Source organism: Diadema antillarum, unplaced genomic scaffold (genome assembly GCF_040938485.1).
Source record: "Diadema antillarum isolate AM-2024a unplaced genomic scaffold, OU_Dant_1.0 scf00000017, whole genome shotgun sequence".
Classification (NCBI taxonomy): Eukaryota; Metazoa; Echinodermata; class Echinoidea; order Diadematoida; family Diadematidae; genus Diadema; species Diadema antillarum.
Genome location: NW_027270906.1, coordinates 6,335,238 through 6,351,912, shown reverse-complemented (window position 1 = coordinate 6,351,912; position 16,675 = coordinate 6,335,238). Strand labels below are relative to the sequence as shown.

Genomic DNA, 16,675 nt, shown 5'->3' with positions numbered 1-16,675 from the left:
ACAACCTGTCAATTGCTAAAATATAGGCTTACCTAAAGACATTGGTCCGTGTACCTCCCCCGAGACCGATCACAACTCGTAGGGCCTATGTTTCTCTGCCATGTTTCTGTTACCTAATTATCAGACTAGCATGGAAACATGATAATTATGTTAAATCTAGGGAATTGTTCATTCTAGTATCTTTTGTTACTCAAATCAAGTAAATATAGGTCCTACTGTAGCAGTATGATTGACAGGTTACTGGCAGAATCTTGGTTTCGATTCTTTTTTTTTTCTTTTTTCTTTTTTGATAGGCGTATCCAAGTAATGTTAAGAAAACTAGACACGATTATATAATTCAGTACGCAATTAGATATACATTTGGTCACCAATATCACGAATACTCGCAAGTAAGCATGCATTGCATTGCATAGTTCCAATTCAAAGTGGGAACATGAAAATTTTCACACCATTGTTAAAAGCTGGGCGACACATTTGTTTACCCACTTTGTACATGTCTACATTCTACAGGCATTATGCATTTCGACACTGAAACTGTATAGGCCTACAAAGTTGTAAAATGTATCGGATTGAGAAAGTCCTTATTCCTTGAATACCGGACACAATCCAGTCATCGACGACTTAAAAAAAATAAAAATGGGAATGGAGACGCAAACGGACCTGGTAATGATCCGGGAGCTGCTCAACTTATGTCTTTTTTTTTATCCATGGAAATGAGAAAGAGTGGATCAAAGAATACATGAACATTCAAAATACGTTTATCTTTGATATCATTTTTTATTGGGTAACAGATGTATACTGTACTTCAACACCTGCAGCGCCCGGTATAGCATGCCCTTTTTCTGATTAACGGTATCCCTCGCAGCTGCCTGCCGCCAGCATGCAACTGCACCACTGTACCGCCCACCCACCACCCACCACGTGTGTTTATGTTTTCCTGTGTCTGATCTACTACGCTAACGAAGATGGCGCTACTCAGGTTAGATCACGGTACCTGGATTTTTCTCCGGATTTTGTGGCATTTCGTATGCATCAAATCATGTTTTTCATCTTACGCAGATGACAGCTTCAAAGAGGAGCTATTGATTACACCCCTCGCCAACGGATTTGTTAATACACATTTTGAATTCACCACGGAATGGAACTCGACCCTTCCTCTGGGTAAGACAAACGATTAGTGATGTTGTGTAGTCCCACTCGAGCACTTACGTGTCGGTGTAATCTGTATCGCCCTTGCTATAGTAGTTCTATAGATCTAGTTAGCCTGACCAGACCGCTGTGCACAGCACAGCAGTCTGACATGTACTAGTGTGTAAACGTACGTAAACGACTGACGCTTTTGACGGCAAGACCACAAAAATGTCTTTTATTTTGTTTGATTTTAACAGTAATACCACCCACCTATATCGTATATTGCTGATGGTTGAGTTGAATTTGGTGTTTTGTTGGTATCCAAACCTTATTGTTGAATTTTTCGGAGTAGATTGTGCGATGATTCACAAAATAAACGAACAGCCACGAACGCTCAACCCGAGGTACCGTGTTAGCATTTTACGTACGCCCGTGCGTTTTGTGTGTTACGTAAAGCTTGTCGTCTTCTACCATGTATTTCCGCGCGTGCTGCTCTCATGATATGACGTCACTCCGACTACCTCCGACTACCTACGTTGTAGCATAGGAGAGTGATTGCCATTCAATAACACGCAGAAGATGAGGAGTGAAGCAATACGGACGCTCACAGACCTGATTTTAAGGACGGATTTCAGTAAGTTTTTGGCGTAATTAAAAAAAAATACGCATACCGATTATTCGATGATTATCATAGATTACGGGGATTCCTTATATTTTAGTTTTCCACGATTAAAAAAGATATTCATGAAGGAGTCGCACAACCACCACTGAAAAATGACAACGTCTGCGAAGGAGTAGACGTGCAGCCGCTGTCGCTTCGCGACAGCGGCTGCGTGTAGTTAAGATCTAGTAAACCTTAGTACAGGTAGTCTATATGATAGCGTGTAAATTTAATCTACCATTTATTTAGAGAGGGGTGTAGCGTTAGTGGTATTATCGGTCCTTTATTGCTAAATCTGTAGAGTCTAGATTCTATTCATTTTTGCAAGTCAAGTCTACACCAAAAAATGTACCTACATGTGGTGATTCCAAGCAAGTCTCCGCTCCGATCCGGAACATGGTATCAGTGGAATAGTAAATTTAAAATTGCAATTCTGAATTGGTATCTTGACTATCACGAAATATTAATTACGATCGCGAAGTCTGACTTGAGTATGAACCTTGTCCTTGGCTTGAGAACCTTAAGTAATTTAGTTTACTCTCTCAAAAAGCGAAGACGCTGTCCTGGAGAGGGCTGTGCTGTGCTTAGTGTTGTACTTGTAGCAGGTACATGTAAATTTAATGTACTTAGTACAGTCTACGCGGTTTTAGCAAATCTGTGGAGTTTATCCTCTGTGATTAAAAGAATAAACATCATCATGTACTTAGAACTATTAATATCAATGATGTTTCAGTATTTTTTGACACACTTAAGAAATGTAGAAAGTCAATTATATTAAAACAATGATTTACTTCTGTTACTATCCCTTTCCTCCCTGATTCCCTACCCATGTCTCTGACCATTGCCCCACCTCTGTTACTCTGACACTTTATTTATTTGTTTTTTTTAAATCTCTACAACATGTAGAAAGCCTCCACTACAACCTCTTCCCCAGACCATTGGGCCAGGTCATCAGGAAGCACAATGTCCAGGAGATGCACCTCTCTCTCACCCAGGGCCTGTGGAGGCATGACAAGTGGGGATTCCCACAAAGGGGCGCACCACCGGGCACCCAGTTGTGGGTGTGGTTCCATGAGGAAACTAAAGAGTAAGGCATGGCACCACCATATTAACTTGATACCATAAAGGAATATTATTTGTTTGTTCTCTTGTATTTTGTTTTTGTCTCTTTTTTTTTCATAATTGGTAGATATGGCTGAATCGTTTGTATGTTATACTTTGACAATCAAAATGGAGACAGAATGCATTGATGCTAAGCTACACTTACAGATAATTTTATATTGATTAAATCCTCTAATGTCTACTTCGATTTGTACATTATTTCTTTATATCAACATGTACATTTGTTGTTTTTTGTTGTTATACAGACTGCCTAATTGTTATGAAATTACATAAATATATCAATAGTGAATTTTATTTTTAAGTGGTTATTGCTCAAGACACTTTTTTTCACTATGTAGTAAATTCCTCCAAATACAAAGCTTCAAATGTTAACGTGCGGAATTAAAGATTCAAAAGAAAATACTTAGATGCATGATTTACTGGTGTTTTAATCAGGGGGCTCATTCTAGTTTGAAATGACAGCACTATAACTCACTGTTCAATGTATTTATGTTTGTAGTTTCATCTTTAATTCAATATGTCAATAAGATAGCATCTCTTGTTTCATGTGACACAGTGTGGATCAGGCCTGGGCGGAGCTGGTTAATGCACTCTCGGGATTGTTCTGTGCATCTCTGAATTTCATTGATGAAACCAACACGGTGCAGCCGCAGCTCTCCTTCAGACCTCAGGGTGTGGCTTCAGGTGAGATGAGTCGATCAGGCACTTTGGATGAGTAATTGATATGATGCGGATATTTGTTGCACCACCATTGGTAGCAATCAAGTAATTGCCACCCGCCTTCATACAAATCAAAATGTATTAAGCCATAAAGTTTCAGAGATCTCACTTTTGTGGTTTGGTGCTCTATCTGGTTATTATCATTGTTACTCTTCATTGTCAGTGTTTCATGAGGTAAATTCAAGAGTTGTCTTTGTTTGCCAGTGTTTGTTTCAGCAGCGGAATCTTCCAAGCCTCTTATTTGCTTAATTCATACTAGTAACTGATTCTTAATTTTGCAGTACATTTCAGAATATTGAATTACCTGGTTAAAGTTTCCTTTTTTTTGCTCATGTTCAGTCACAAAAGGTAATTACAGTTTGCTCCATAAAATAGAAGGAAGGGGAATGAAACAGATCATTTGAACACAAAGACAATGTTCAAAATCTTGATATTATTCTCAAAAGTGAGTGTAAAATTTTGAGTGTGCTATAGTTGAATTAAAAATGATTAACAGAATCTATACTTCACCATTTCAGTGACACCAATCTCTGAAAAGCAAATAAAATGGTATATATTTTAACTGTTTATGCGATTATCTGATGCTGGTCTGTCCAAATCTCTGTCATGTGACATCACATTGTCTCCAATATTTTGCTTATCTATCATATCCCAGCATAAAGGGCTGTGGGGAGCTGAGAATGTGATGTAAATGGCCTTTGTAGCCACACAATATTTATTCTTTCAATCAATTTGAGATTGGAAGAAGACAGGAAACTTTTGTGAGGGCCTGTATCATATCATGTGATGATCATCAGCTTTCTTAGTGGTCACTAAATATCTGATGATTACTGTGAGATGAACAAATCCCTAACTCTTCTCTTTTGAAGAGAGAGGAAAAAACCCCATACTATTCAAATTGATAAAGGAGACCTATTTGTATACACTGAAATGTGTGATTGATGAAGAAAGCATTATGTTCGGCAGCATTTATGTCCTATTTTGATGAAAATGCACATACATGGTGGAATTGAAGTTGCCATCTCTTGCCATCCTGCTGGATGGATACCATGTTTCCACTAGGGTTCTATGCCAAGAAAACTCACCTTCTGCGATACGCCACTCTGCCACGAGAGATAGTTTGCACTGAAAACCTTACTCCCTGGAAGAAATTGCTACCATGTGATTCAAAGGTGAGGATCTGTGTTTTATTTTGAATTTGCTTTGCCACTTCTTTACTGTGTCCAAGTGTGATAATGCAATGCCAAAAATAATTTATATTTCACAGCAATGATAGAAACAAGGAGAGTAATATGAAGGATTAGTTTTTGACCCTGTGTCAGCAGTAATGTTCAGCTCTCACCCAGTACATTATGGATATCACCTACATAGGTTCAAAGGTTTTCAGCAGCCTGTTGCCTTTACTGTGGTTTCCATAATTTGCATATTTTTGTGGAATAGAGGTCAGGGAATAAAAAAAGAATGAAGCCCATTGTATTTTAAAGTTGAAGCTCATTAATCTTTACATCAATAAGCTGTGGCCATGAGTCTTATCTAGAAATGGGGGAAAAGCAGCAACTTATACCCATGTTTCTCTTAGGGTGCATTCGAGTGCTCTAAAGCAGACCAAAGGGTACTGTACCGAACTGTGCCAGATATGGAGCGTTCGAGTGCTCTGTTGAGAAAGCGTACCTCATGAGTTATTTTTAGAGGGGGTCACGCATTTTGTAGCAAGAGGGTCATTCACCTTGTGCACTTAAACTACTTACAGATGTCCTGAACAAAGAGAATGAACTCTATGCATTATGACGTATGTGCATGCTACGCACATTCTTCACATGCGAACATTTGGTATGTTTTTGGTACCCTTTTGGAGCACATCGGGAAGTGGTCTGCTTTTGGCTCGGATCAACTCAGTACGGTTCACTTTAAGAGCGTTCCAGTGCTCCTCTGGCGCAGGTACGGTATGGTTCAGTTCGCTTTAGGAGAGTGCTCGAACACACCGTTATACCTGCATTCCTCTTATATCAACCCTTCAGGCTGGACTTGCATCACTGTTCAAGGCGGACAAACTGTACAACACACACTACCACTCCCTCTCTGTCCATCTTCGGCAGTCTGTCGGCTGGGGTCGGCTTGTCAGGAGTCAGCTGTTGAGCTCAGCCAAGCGCTGACGGTCGTCTTCCGTCCCCAGGTTCCCAGAGGGCAGACGACGCACCAGGAGTGGTCTCTGAGGGCACTGTTTGGCAAAATTCTTGACGGCCCGTGCCCGATGGCCTCAGCCAGTCGAGTTGTGGTGGATATCACAAGGAATGAGGTGTGAATGGTTCACTTTGCTTATTTTTTAATGTTGCGTCACTGATGGAGTGGTTTTTATATTCCCGATTCAAAGATCCATTGGTCATGAAAAATTGTATCCATTCTGTACCAGTTATGTTCACTCTTATTTTGTAAAACCAAGAATAGTTGCGGCATGAAACTTCCATGTATTGGAGCAACAGCCTCTTTTGAGGCATGAAACGTTTGCGAATTGCCACTGGCATTCAATGCATTGTGTAGACAAGCACTTTTGCACGCATTTTACTTTCGTGAATCTTGGCTCCTCATTAATTTCATGAAAGTTTCATGCACACAAAATTTTCTGGTTTTACAGTAGTTCACAAGTTCAGCTGAATGACCTGTGTTGAATGACCTGTGTTAATCTTGCTTCGTGTGGATTGCTTTATACAGCAATAGTGATGAGTAAATACGGCTGATACCGATCAGTTTTGCAATCATTTTTCATAATCATCTGATCCATTTTCATTGCTGGCTGTACACTGTTTTGACCGTATGCTGACATTTCTGCAGTCTGCATTCTATATTGCTACCCATTTTTGTCATGGAGTGTTGTTTATTGAGGGATGTTTGTGAACTTCTGTGCTCTGTAGTCTGGTAACCCCATCACCATGAGCCCTCCTCCTTTGGAAGTCCTCCAAAAGTCAGTGGGAGATGAGGATCGAGTGTATGCTGTCTATGATGTCAAGCAGCTGGCTGGAACCAAGACAAATATCGCCATGGCTTGGAGTCAGCCACTCAGATATGGTAAGTACCTTCTTCCGTATTAAGTTGACTTACGAATCTATTCATACTTGTAAAAGTTTCTCAACCGGACCCTTCCCCCGTAAACTCACATCTTACTGTGTCTGTCCAATTTTTCGCTGATCATTTGTAATCACTGGGTGTCATTTTGTGTTGCTAGGTTCAGTGGCCCCGCCCCCTCTGCTGGCCTACCGGTATCTGTCTGGCTACGGGCAGGAGAAGGGGGGCATCAGCTGCCTCCTGAGGAACCAGCTGACCACACCCCTCAAGGTCATCTACACAGAGACCATCCCCTGGTATATGAGACTCTACCTGCACACCCTCAAGATCAAGAATGCTGGCGTGGACATCAAGCCAGGTATACAGATTGCCCTAACAGAAGGAGATAGGCTTTAAGATGTTTTATGTATGCCCTCCCAACACACACTTAGGCTTTCAGATATGTTAATTATCCCCCACCTCGCACACATACATGGGCTATTAGATGTTTTAAGCATGCCCCCCCCCCCCCCCACACACACACACATTAAAGGACAAGTCCACCTTCATATATGTAAGGATAGAGAGAATGCACCAATATTAGTAGAACATATCAGTGAAAGTTTGAGGAAGTTTGGACAATCCGTTCAAAAGTTCTGATTTTTTTAAGTATCTGCACAGTCACTGCTGGATGAGAAGACTTCTACAGTGTATGATGTCATATGTGTACAACGATATAAGGAAAATACTTTACTTTTTTAATAATGTGCACATTTCTGCAACTAGTTACTGAAGTACATGTATGTTAAGGGTAATATTATTCCCCCTGCCTTCTGAAAGAGAGAAGTCGAGTGTTCTTTTGATATGTGAGAAAAATGGAAATATGTTGATTTTTCTTAATTCTTTCTTTATATCATTGTACACATGTGACATCACAAGCTATAGTACATCTTTTCATCCAGCCGTGACTGAGCAGAAACTTCAAAATTCATAACTTTTGAACGGATTGTCCGATTTTCCTCAAACTCTCACTGATGTGTTCTACTATTATTGCTGCATTCACTCAACCCACATGTCTAAGAAGGTGGAACTTGTCCTTTAACATGCTCACACAACTAACTGTGCTCACTCAAGATCATAACTAGGGATGTGGACTTCAAGCCAGCTTGTATTCTTTAGTGTCAAAATGGTGGGAGTTTTAGGAAATTTTGTCTACATGCACTCATCAGGATCAGAGATAAAAGTCGTAGATATTAAACAGGGTATATTTCAGGAGTAGGCTTACAACAGTTATAATTTGCTGAGAATTGGGCGTACAATAAACCAATTAATTGTTGCAATATTAAATGACTTCAGCTAACTGGATGCCACCAGCCCATTTTCTTTTCAGTCATTATGTTAAAGAGTAAGTTGTAAGTTCTTTTTTTGAATAAGGCTACAGCAAAGATGATTTGATTTCAAAGTACTCATATGCATAGTTAGTCAAATCGTGACTGTTCTCCCAACTACTGTGTGTGTACATGTAGTCAAAAATAGGAATGATGGAGTGGACTCTAAGCCTGGTTTAGATGATGAAGGATGTTTAGGATGGAGGGTATCACTTTTCGATAATGGCAGTATCCTTCATTAGTGGTCACTCAAAACTTAAAAAAACAAGAATGAAGAAAAAAAAGAAGACAGTTCCCAAGATAAGTGTCTGCCTTCTTTAATATATTGCAAATAAGTAACTATCCACTATTTGGGACCTCTGTCACAGGATAGCATCAAGTAGCCATAAAGGAATTAATTACAAAACCAGTTTTAGCAAAACCCGAGTGTCTGATTGTAAATGCCTTCTTTGGCTTTAGAGCCTTGGATATTACTTTGGCTTATTGCACAGGATCTCTACAGCTTATAATAAGTGGTAAATGCAGGTATTTGATGAGTGGGGATGTAGCCAGTAGCTGTGAGGGGTCTCTCTGGTTGCATCCCCTACAGACAAGGTGGTGTTTGTGCCGGGGAAGGACCGCTCCCGACCCTACCTCCTGGAAGTGGTGCTGACCCTGCCCGCGACCTCCGACACAACCCTCATGATCGGCTTTGACAAGGCCTTCCTCCGCTGGACAGAGTACCCTCCAGATGCCAACATTGGCTTTTTCATCAAGTGAGTTCTTATGTCTCTAAAGTAGGATTGAGGCAATGCCTACTACAGGGGAAACTCGGTATAACGAACACTGCTATAACGAGATATCGGTTATTACGAGGAAATTTTCCCGGTCCCAAATTTCCTTCCACACAAGTCTATGTAAAATGCTACTCTTATAGCGAGATCGGCTATAACGAAATAACTGCTATAACGAGATAAATTTTGTGATTTCCAAACAAAGAAAAACATAGCCAATCAAAGCTGTTATAGCGAGGTAAAGCAAAATGTCTTCGGGTTAAGCTTTACTTCGCCTGTGCTGTCATGTTCCGAGATTGTAAAGCTCGATGCGCCAAAAACTGTCTTGTACACACATATTTTCTTCAGTTCACTCTACAGCTAGCACCGCATGTTGTACGTGTATGTGTGTGTGTGAGCGCGCACTGATACATGCAGACAATGTGGTCGGACGGCCATATACATGACATCATCCTGACGTTTAGCAAGTGTGAGGCAATCTGATGCTGTGATTGGCTTTCTACGTAGGGAATTCCCCATCTTCACACACACACGCAGTCCTAATGTACATACAGAATGTGTCACATGCATACCCACAAAGCATTGTGCAGACCATATTCAAGCTTTCCACACACAACACACACCCATACCATAACCACATACCAATCCACAGACGATCTCCACACAATCGCAAGCTAGGCCTATATAGATTTACAAATTCAAACATCTACAATTAATAAGAAAAACATTCTTGATATTGGATTTCATTGGCGAAAAAACATCTTCTTACCCATAAAGGTGAGTAATTACCTCATACACATTACCAAGTTACGAGTATTAATTGAAAGATGATGGGTAGTCCCACGTGTGCAAATTAGTGTCTTTATGTTATGCTTTCTTTTATGCCTACTGATATAGCGAGATATCGGCTATAACGAGGAAAACGACTCGGTCCCGACCATCTCGTTATATCGACTTTCCACTGTAATATAAATCTTTCCCTTAATCATGATGCGGGTTTAAGTGTCAGTGAGACTTTCTGCCTGTAAGAGTGGCAAGCCACCTTTATGAAACGGTAGCTAAATACCTGACATTTCTGTGACCTATGGCATGTTGAGGTGGCTAACAATCAAGTACACTTACTTCCCTTGTATTGATAAGGTCCTTGGTTCAGTGCCCTGTTGACATATCACAGATCTCTTCAGGCCAAAAATTTTAGCCGTAAAACCACTCTTTGCTTATGAGCAAATGAGAAGATTGTGTGAGTATTGTGGCAGTATTCAAAAGAGCAGGTACATGAGGAATGCCTTGCAATGGGGGAGATATTACTCAGCCCTCAAACATTGGCCTGGCACAAATCCAGCAGCCAGAGTTGATCATTCTAAAGAGTGTGAGAAGAATGTTGTGTATCCAGTAACTGGAGAGAATAATTGCAGTGCATTTTCCAGGGAAATGATAATACATATAGTAAATACTCTCATGATAGCGTGAATATGACATGTGCTCTTTCATGCTTCTGGATGTCTTTCACAGTTCTGCCATAGTGAGCATCATTCTCCCAAATGCTGCCAACGTGTCAGGAGCCCGGCTAATTGATACAGACAGGTGTGTTACAATGAATCTTCATTTTTATCTACATGATGAACAGTTGTGAGCTGTGAGGAAATTTTTTGTTGCAGTAATAAAGCCCTGTGATTTTTCACTATGAAAAGTATGAAAAGGAGTTCATTTTATTGTATTAGTGGAAAGATGAGCAAAGAAAATGAGATTCCATCGGGAGTCGAACCCGAGACCTCCGTATTATTAGACTGGTACTCTACCGACTGAGCTATAGAAAGCCCTAGTTCAGTGTTCGTCCCAGAAACCCTTAATTCTCAATGCTCGGGTGGTCAGAAGCTATAGCAGTGTGTTTGTGTGTGACACACACGTACACACTTGAACCTGGCATAAACCTGAAGGATAAATCAACTTGGGGATAAATGCGAGGGATCACCGAAGTGATGCAGCTTTTTGAGTTTGTAACAAATAAAGACAGAATAAACTGACCAGAAAGAATATAGATTATTAGTGGAAAGATGAGCAAAAAAAATGGGATTCCATTGGGAGCGAACCTGAGACCTCCGGATTGCTAGACCGGTGCTCTACCGACTGAGCTATAGAAAGCCCTATATTGTATGTGTATATGGTGTATGCATGGTTTCTTTTGTTCGTCCATTTATTTGCTTTTGCAGTAGAATAGCTTGTAAGCAGAGTCTGTACATATAGTGAAGAGATATCGTGTATATCTGTGACTCTATAAAGAAGCAATCTCTTCTAAACCTTGCAGTATATATAGGTGATGTATAATATTTGTGTGTGTTGAAGCTTTGAACACTTCAGCGCTGAATAAAGCTATATATGTAAGCACTTTTGCTAATTCAAAGTACTATTTGCTGATCTTTCCACTTCACCCAGCGAGGGCAGCAGACAGTCTGGCTTCTTCCTGCGGCTGTACACGGAACCCCTCCTGATCCAGCTCCCGACACCAGACTTCAGCATGCCTTACAACGTCATCTGCTTGGCCTGCACTGTGGTGGCCATCGCCTTCGGCTCCCTGCACAACCTCTCCACCAGGAAGTTTGACTTCGTCGAAGCTGCTGCTGCCGCCGCCGGCAAGAAGAACTTCCTCAAGGAGCTACTGTCAAAGTTCAGGAGGGGGAAGAAGGATGGTCTGGATGATGGAGGCGGGAGTGGAGACGGGAAGGAGGAGGAAGAGAAGGAGGAGGAGAGCAGAGAGGCAGAGGATGAGGATGGAATGGAGGAAACGGAAATACATGTACGGAGGGATTCTGGGGATGGGGACACTGATAGAAGATGCAGGAACAGCTAAAGTGACTGTGTGTGTGTGTGTCTGTGTGTGTCTGTGTGTGTGTTTGTGTGTGTTTATTTGTGTGTGTATCTGAGATACACTAATAGATGCCTTGTAGAGTGGACCAGTCCAAGAGTGTAGGCCTACACCAGTCATCGGTGTTTTCACACAGTCATTGTGTCTGGGTTGCGGACTATGTGTCAAAGTTTCATATAAACACACACACACACACACACAAAGAAATTGCATTTGAAATATATCTGTGTTTTTAGGGGTAGAGGGTGCTCCAAGAGCATGAATGTTCATTTTGTGGTTCAGAACCAGAAGGGCACTAGCTCTATAAACTTGATACAGTTTTAACACCATGTTGGTTCTCACCTTACAAATACATGTATAGAAGATCCTAGCTCTCTTGTTATTTGTCTAACATCTACTGGTATGTCCATGGTTGGGTTACCCAGCGGAGTGGTGTATGTTTGAGAGCCTATACATACACATGTTTGCAATGTGTATGTTTGTTATTTGTGATGGAATACATTATTTGAATTTATTATTTCAAACATTCCATGTTAATCATATCAAACATTTTCGGTAAAATCTGCAACTGATGATGGCTGTGACTAAAAACTTTATCATCAATGTGATAGCACTCTTCTGTAATTTAGCATTCAGCCTTGAGTCTTGTCATCAAACTGTGATGCCAGTGAGTTTAGGGCTATAAAAGCAGAACCCTGTTCTTTGAACCTGGTGTAGCAAGAAGTGGTGTTGTGTTGTGCAAAGTGTAACACTCACATCATCCTTTACTTTCAGCCCACAGGCAGCAATAACATGTGTGGGTGAGAGAACAACACTTGTCAGTTTCTCACTGGTGTAATGAGATACTGAGGTCATGCATAAAACTGATGCATTATTCATGTCATATGCAAATGAGAGGAATGTGAGAGGATCTCTAGTTGACAAGTCGAGGACAAGCTGATTTTGCTATAACATTTCGTGTGGACACCTGCCCTAGAATAATCATTCAGCACTAGTCATCAATAGGTTAATATCTGGTGGGTTGTTTTTTTTTCACGCTGGAAGTCAAGACTTCACAGACATATTCTTCAGAATGTCTGTTTTCATATGTTTCTCTCATATTTTGTTATGCATCATACCAGTCGTTCTTTCATACATCACTATGTGCCATGTAAATGCCATCTGCCGACTATTACAAGTCACCAGGGCAAACCACAAGGGGGGTCAATGTCGTTTGCTTTTATGAGGGGCGTTCATTAATGTGCATGTGTCGTACATGGACTCCTCATTTTAACCCTAAATTACCGGGGGGGTGCCATCGGTGAATTCCGTGACCATTCCGGCACGCAAAATTTTTTGACCACGCCGCTCGCTGACTTTTTACTTTCAAGTCTCCGGCAACTTTTGAGACCAAATTTGTCGCGCCCGGGCATACCGTTCCGAAGCCACGCCCCTTAAAAAAATTTTCGTCAACCCCAAAATTGCTCAAAAACGTGATTTTGTGTACAAAGTCAATACAAATTGTGTTTTTTCAATTAATTCATATAAAGATTCATATTTTTAATTCTAATGGCTGAAATCAATTTATTTTAGTATAATTATGCTTCAAAAAATGTGTATGACAAATTCTGCTAAAAAAACAACAAAAACAAAAGTTTGAAAAAACAGAGAAATACATAAAAAATTGATAAACAATAAAAAACAATAGCAATTAATTTTGATACTGAATTTTTTTTATGCACAAATGTTCGGAATGTCACTAGGAATATTTACACCAAAAATCAGTATTCCATAAGCTTTTATAAGCCAATTACAGTATTCGCATAACTAATTAATTCAATATAGAAAATGCAAATTTTTTGAAAAATTTTTTTAAATTTTGTTTTTACTTAACAGTCTTGTAGATTACATCCGGCTTTATGTTCATGCAAAATTTTGCGGCAATCACGCGATCAACAGCCGAGATCTGAAGGGGGACGGGGTGATGGGGCATAATGCCCCCCCCCCCCAGGGATTCAAGCTCGCTAAATAGCCCAGGTAAGTTAGGGTTAAAGAACACAGATACAACAAACTGTGGTTATTACAAAGTACAGTGCACTCCCTTTATAGTAAACATGATTATAACTAGATGTTGTAACAATGAAGTAGAAATGCAGGTCCCATGATTATTATTCATTTGTATCCTTATTCACTTGATTTATTTGGCTACAACAAAATGTTAATATAACAAAATAAAACTCCTAGTTCTGAGGACTTTGTTGTAAAGGGAGTGGCCTGTAATTTTTCTTGCCTCAAAGTTCGAAGTCTCTTTTTTATTTAGTTACATGTTTTGTTTTTGTTTTTGTGCTTTCAAATTTCAATGTGTCAAGCTCCAAGAGCTTTGTTATAGGGAGAATCCTCTGTACTATGCTAAAGGTGGATCTTGAAATTAAAGATTATTTTGGAGCATGAAGCATTTCACAATTACAGTTTGATATGATTTAAAGGGGAAATCCAGTCTAAATATGAGTTTGTTTGTTTGATAAGAAAGAGCAAAATATTATGAGTTCAACGGTATAATTTTGATCGAAATCGGATGAAAAATAAGAAATTGAAGTTTCACTATTTTTGTGGGAAACAGTTCTTGAACAGTCAATATGAATATGCAAATGGCAAAGTGAGCATATCATTCCTTCACGACATACCATATAGTTTGTACATAATTGCAGTTTTTCATTCAAACGCACTTATGTCCAAGGCTCAAATCCTTGTATATCTAACTGATCTCTATTCTAAAGTTATTCAACCAGGAAAAATATCATGTTTCAGACTTCAGTGACAGAAACGTTGAATTTTCGTCATTTTTTGTACATGATCAATGGAAAATTGTGAGGATATGACATGGTCAGCTCACTCATTTGCATATTCATATCCACTGTACAAGAACTGTTTTGCAGAAATTAACAAAACTTCAAAATGTCAGAACTTCCTTATTTTTCATCTGATTTCAGTCAAATTTTTACCTTTAAATTGTAAGAGTTTACTCTTTTTTAATCAGATTAACTTATATTTGGACTGGATTTCCTCTTTAAGTGTGACTGCTCATGAAGATATTGCAATTCTACTGCATGAAACTTGTTAAAAGTTGTAGTCCCATACATGCAAAAATATCTGCGAGCATTTGTCATGAACATTAATAAAACATGAGATAAACACTGTATTGCAAAAGAAGATCTCAAATTGACAACAACCTGGTAGCTCTGTAGGGGGGTGGGGAGATGTTAATAAGCCAGTTCGTAGTTCCACTTTGCGCATGAGCAGAAACAAGGTCATTCGGACCAACAGGCATAATGGTTTTTAAATTCACTGGGATAAGCATCTGTAATGTAATGATTATTCATGAGATACTTATAAATGCTGCTTGCCAGCACATCCACCTGACAGCAAAAGTGGTATTTGGCAATATCAATAGAAAGAGATTGTCAATACATTCAATGCAAAATAATGAAATGGATGCTTTTTAATTCCCAAGTGTAAATTGATGGATCGTTCTGCTCATCTGGTCTACGCAACTCTATTCTTTGTTTGTACAGGATTGTGAATTCCATAAATTGTTATGTAAAGCTTATGCATTATGTCGCTCTAAAACGAGTGAAGTGCCCCTAACCGACTGAGAAAAGAGAAAGGTCATTCGTACCAATGTGCCCATGAGCTAACTCCGAACTAGCTTATTTGGATCTTGTAAGAGTGATTATGAAGAGAGAAGTTTTGCAACTATTTCATACCACTCTTCAGTGTGACTACAGGTTCATGTCATTTTCATTCATCTTGCACTATCATTCCTTTGAATATGTGTTTATATGGTGCAATTTAAGTAATCATCTCGGCAATTGTAATATGTACAGCTTTGAACTTTGGAATAAACTGCATGATGATGCTTTTGTACAATCCAAAACACTGATGTATAAGTGTTTGTCCTTCCTTTTGAACATTGGATCATTATACCAACCAGGATTTTTACTCCCCTGTTGTATACCAGATATGATTTGAAACTTTTAAGGTGGAATGAGGTGCCCTGATAAAAGCAGTTGATGATAGCAATGTCTGTTGTGTTTTCTGCTGTATGAAGTTATCACCAGGAATTACCACATGAGCTGTGCAAGCATGATGTATTATGGATTGTTCTTATCTAATCAGAGTGTCTGTTCATGCATATTTTTATAGAAGTAATACCTGTGAGTACCTTGTATATTTCTAATACATACTTCTTTACAAACAAAAACAGACCAAACTGTTATTGCACTGTACTATTAGTACTGTATATGAAGCACTTTGCTTTGTTCACAAATGAATTCAATGTACACACACACACACACGCACACACCCACACCCACACCCACCCACGCACACACACACACACACACACACACACTCACACACACACGTTTGCGACTACAACCCTTTATCCTTTTTAAGTCAATCATTGTTTGGTTCATACAACATTACACAATTTTGTGTGAGAGAGAGACGAGAATTTTAGGTTGAAAATTATATGAAATCCTCTTCATCGACCATAGACAATTATGTTATACTACAGATTATTGTCCCTCTTAACAACAGAAAGATCTTATGGTGTGATCAAAATCTTTGATGCATGTGTTCTAAAAATGAAGTAGAGTGTAATATTATTTACCTTTTATTGTTCAATGAAATACCATATTGTGTATTCCAGAAACCAGAACTGGAAGTATTTTGTATCAAAGGGCAATAAATAAAAGAAGATCTAAGTCATGTACATGATAAAGAATGCTCATGAGACACAGGGGTGCTTATTTTCTGACTAAGCATGTTTTAGCGTATAGGCCTGCACACACACACACACACACACACACACACACACACACACACACTTTTTTTTTCTTCAAATTTTTGTTTTATTTCAATTTCATTCGCTGCTGTACATTCCGCCTGAATGTGTGCATAGACACAATGAATATATGAAACAGGATATCTCCTGTCA

General features: G+C 39.4%; 1 protein-coding gene across 1 annotated transcript; it reads left to right on the top strand.

The window, feature by feature from the left end:
* Window positions 1–965: 965 nt before the first annotated feature.
* On the top strand, window positions 966–11,682 carry LOC139726065 (GPI transamidase component PIG-T-like). The gene is given in 11 exon segments (XM_071637151.1): window positions 966–1,161; window positions 2,699–2,879; window positions 3,471–3,598; window positions 4,697–4,806; window positions 5,653–5,725; window positions 5,728–5,930; window positions 6,544–6,697; window positions 6,855–7,052; window positions 8,651–8,816; window positions 10,347–10,418; window positions 11,268–11,682. Coding segments are annotated over 11 exon segments (1,896 nt in total).
* Window positions 11,683–16,675: the final 4,993 nt, after the last annotated feature.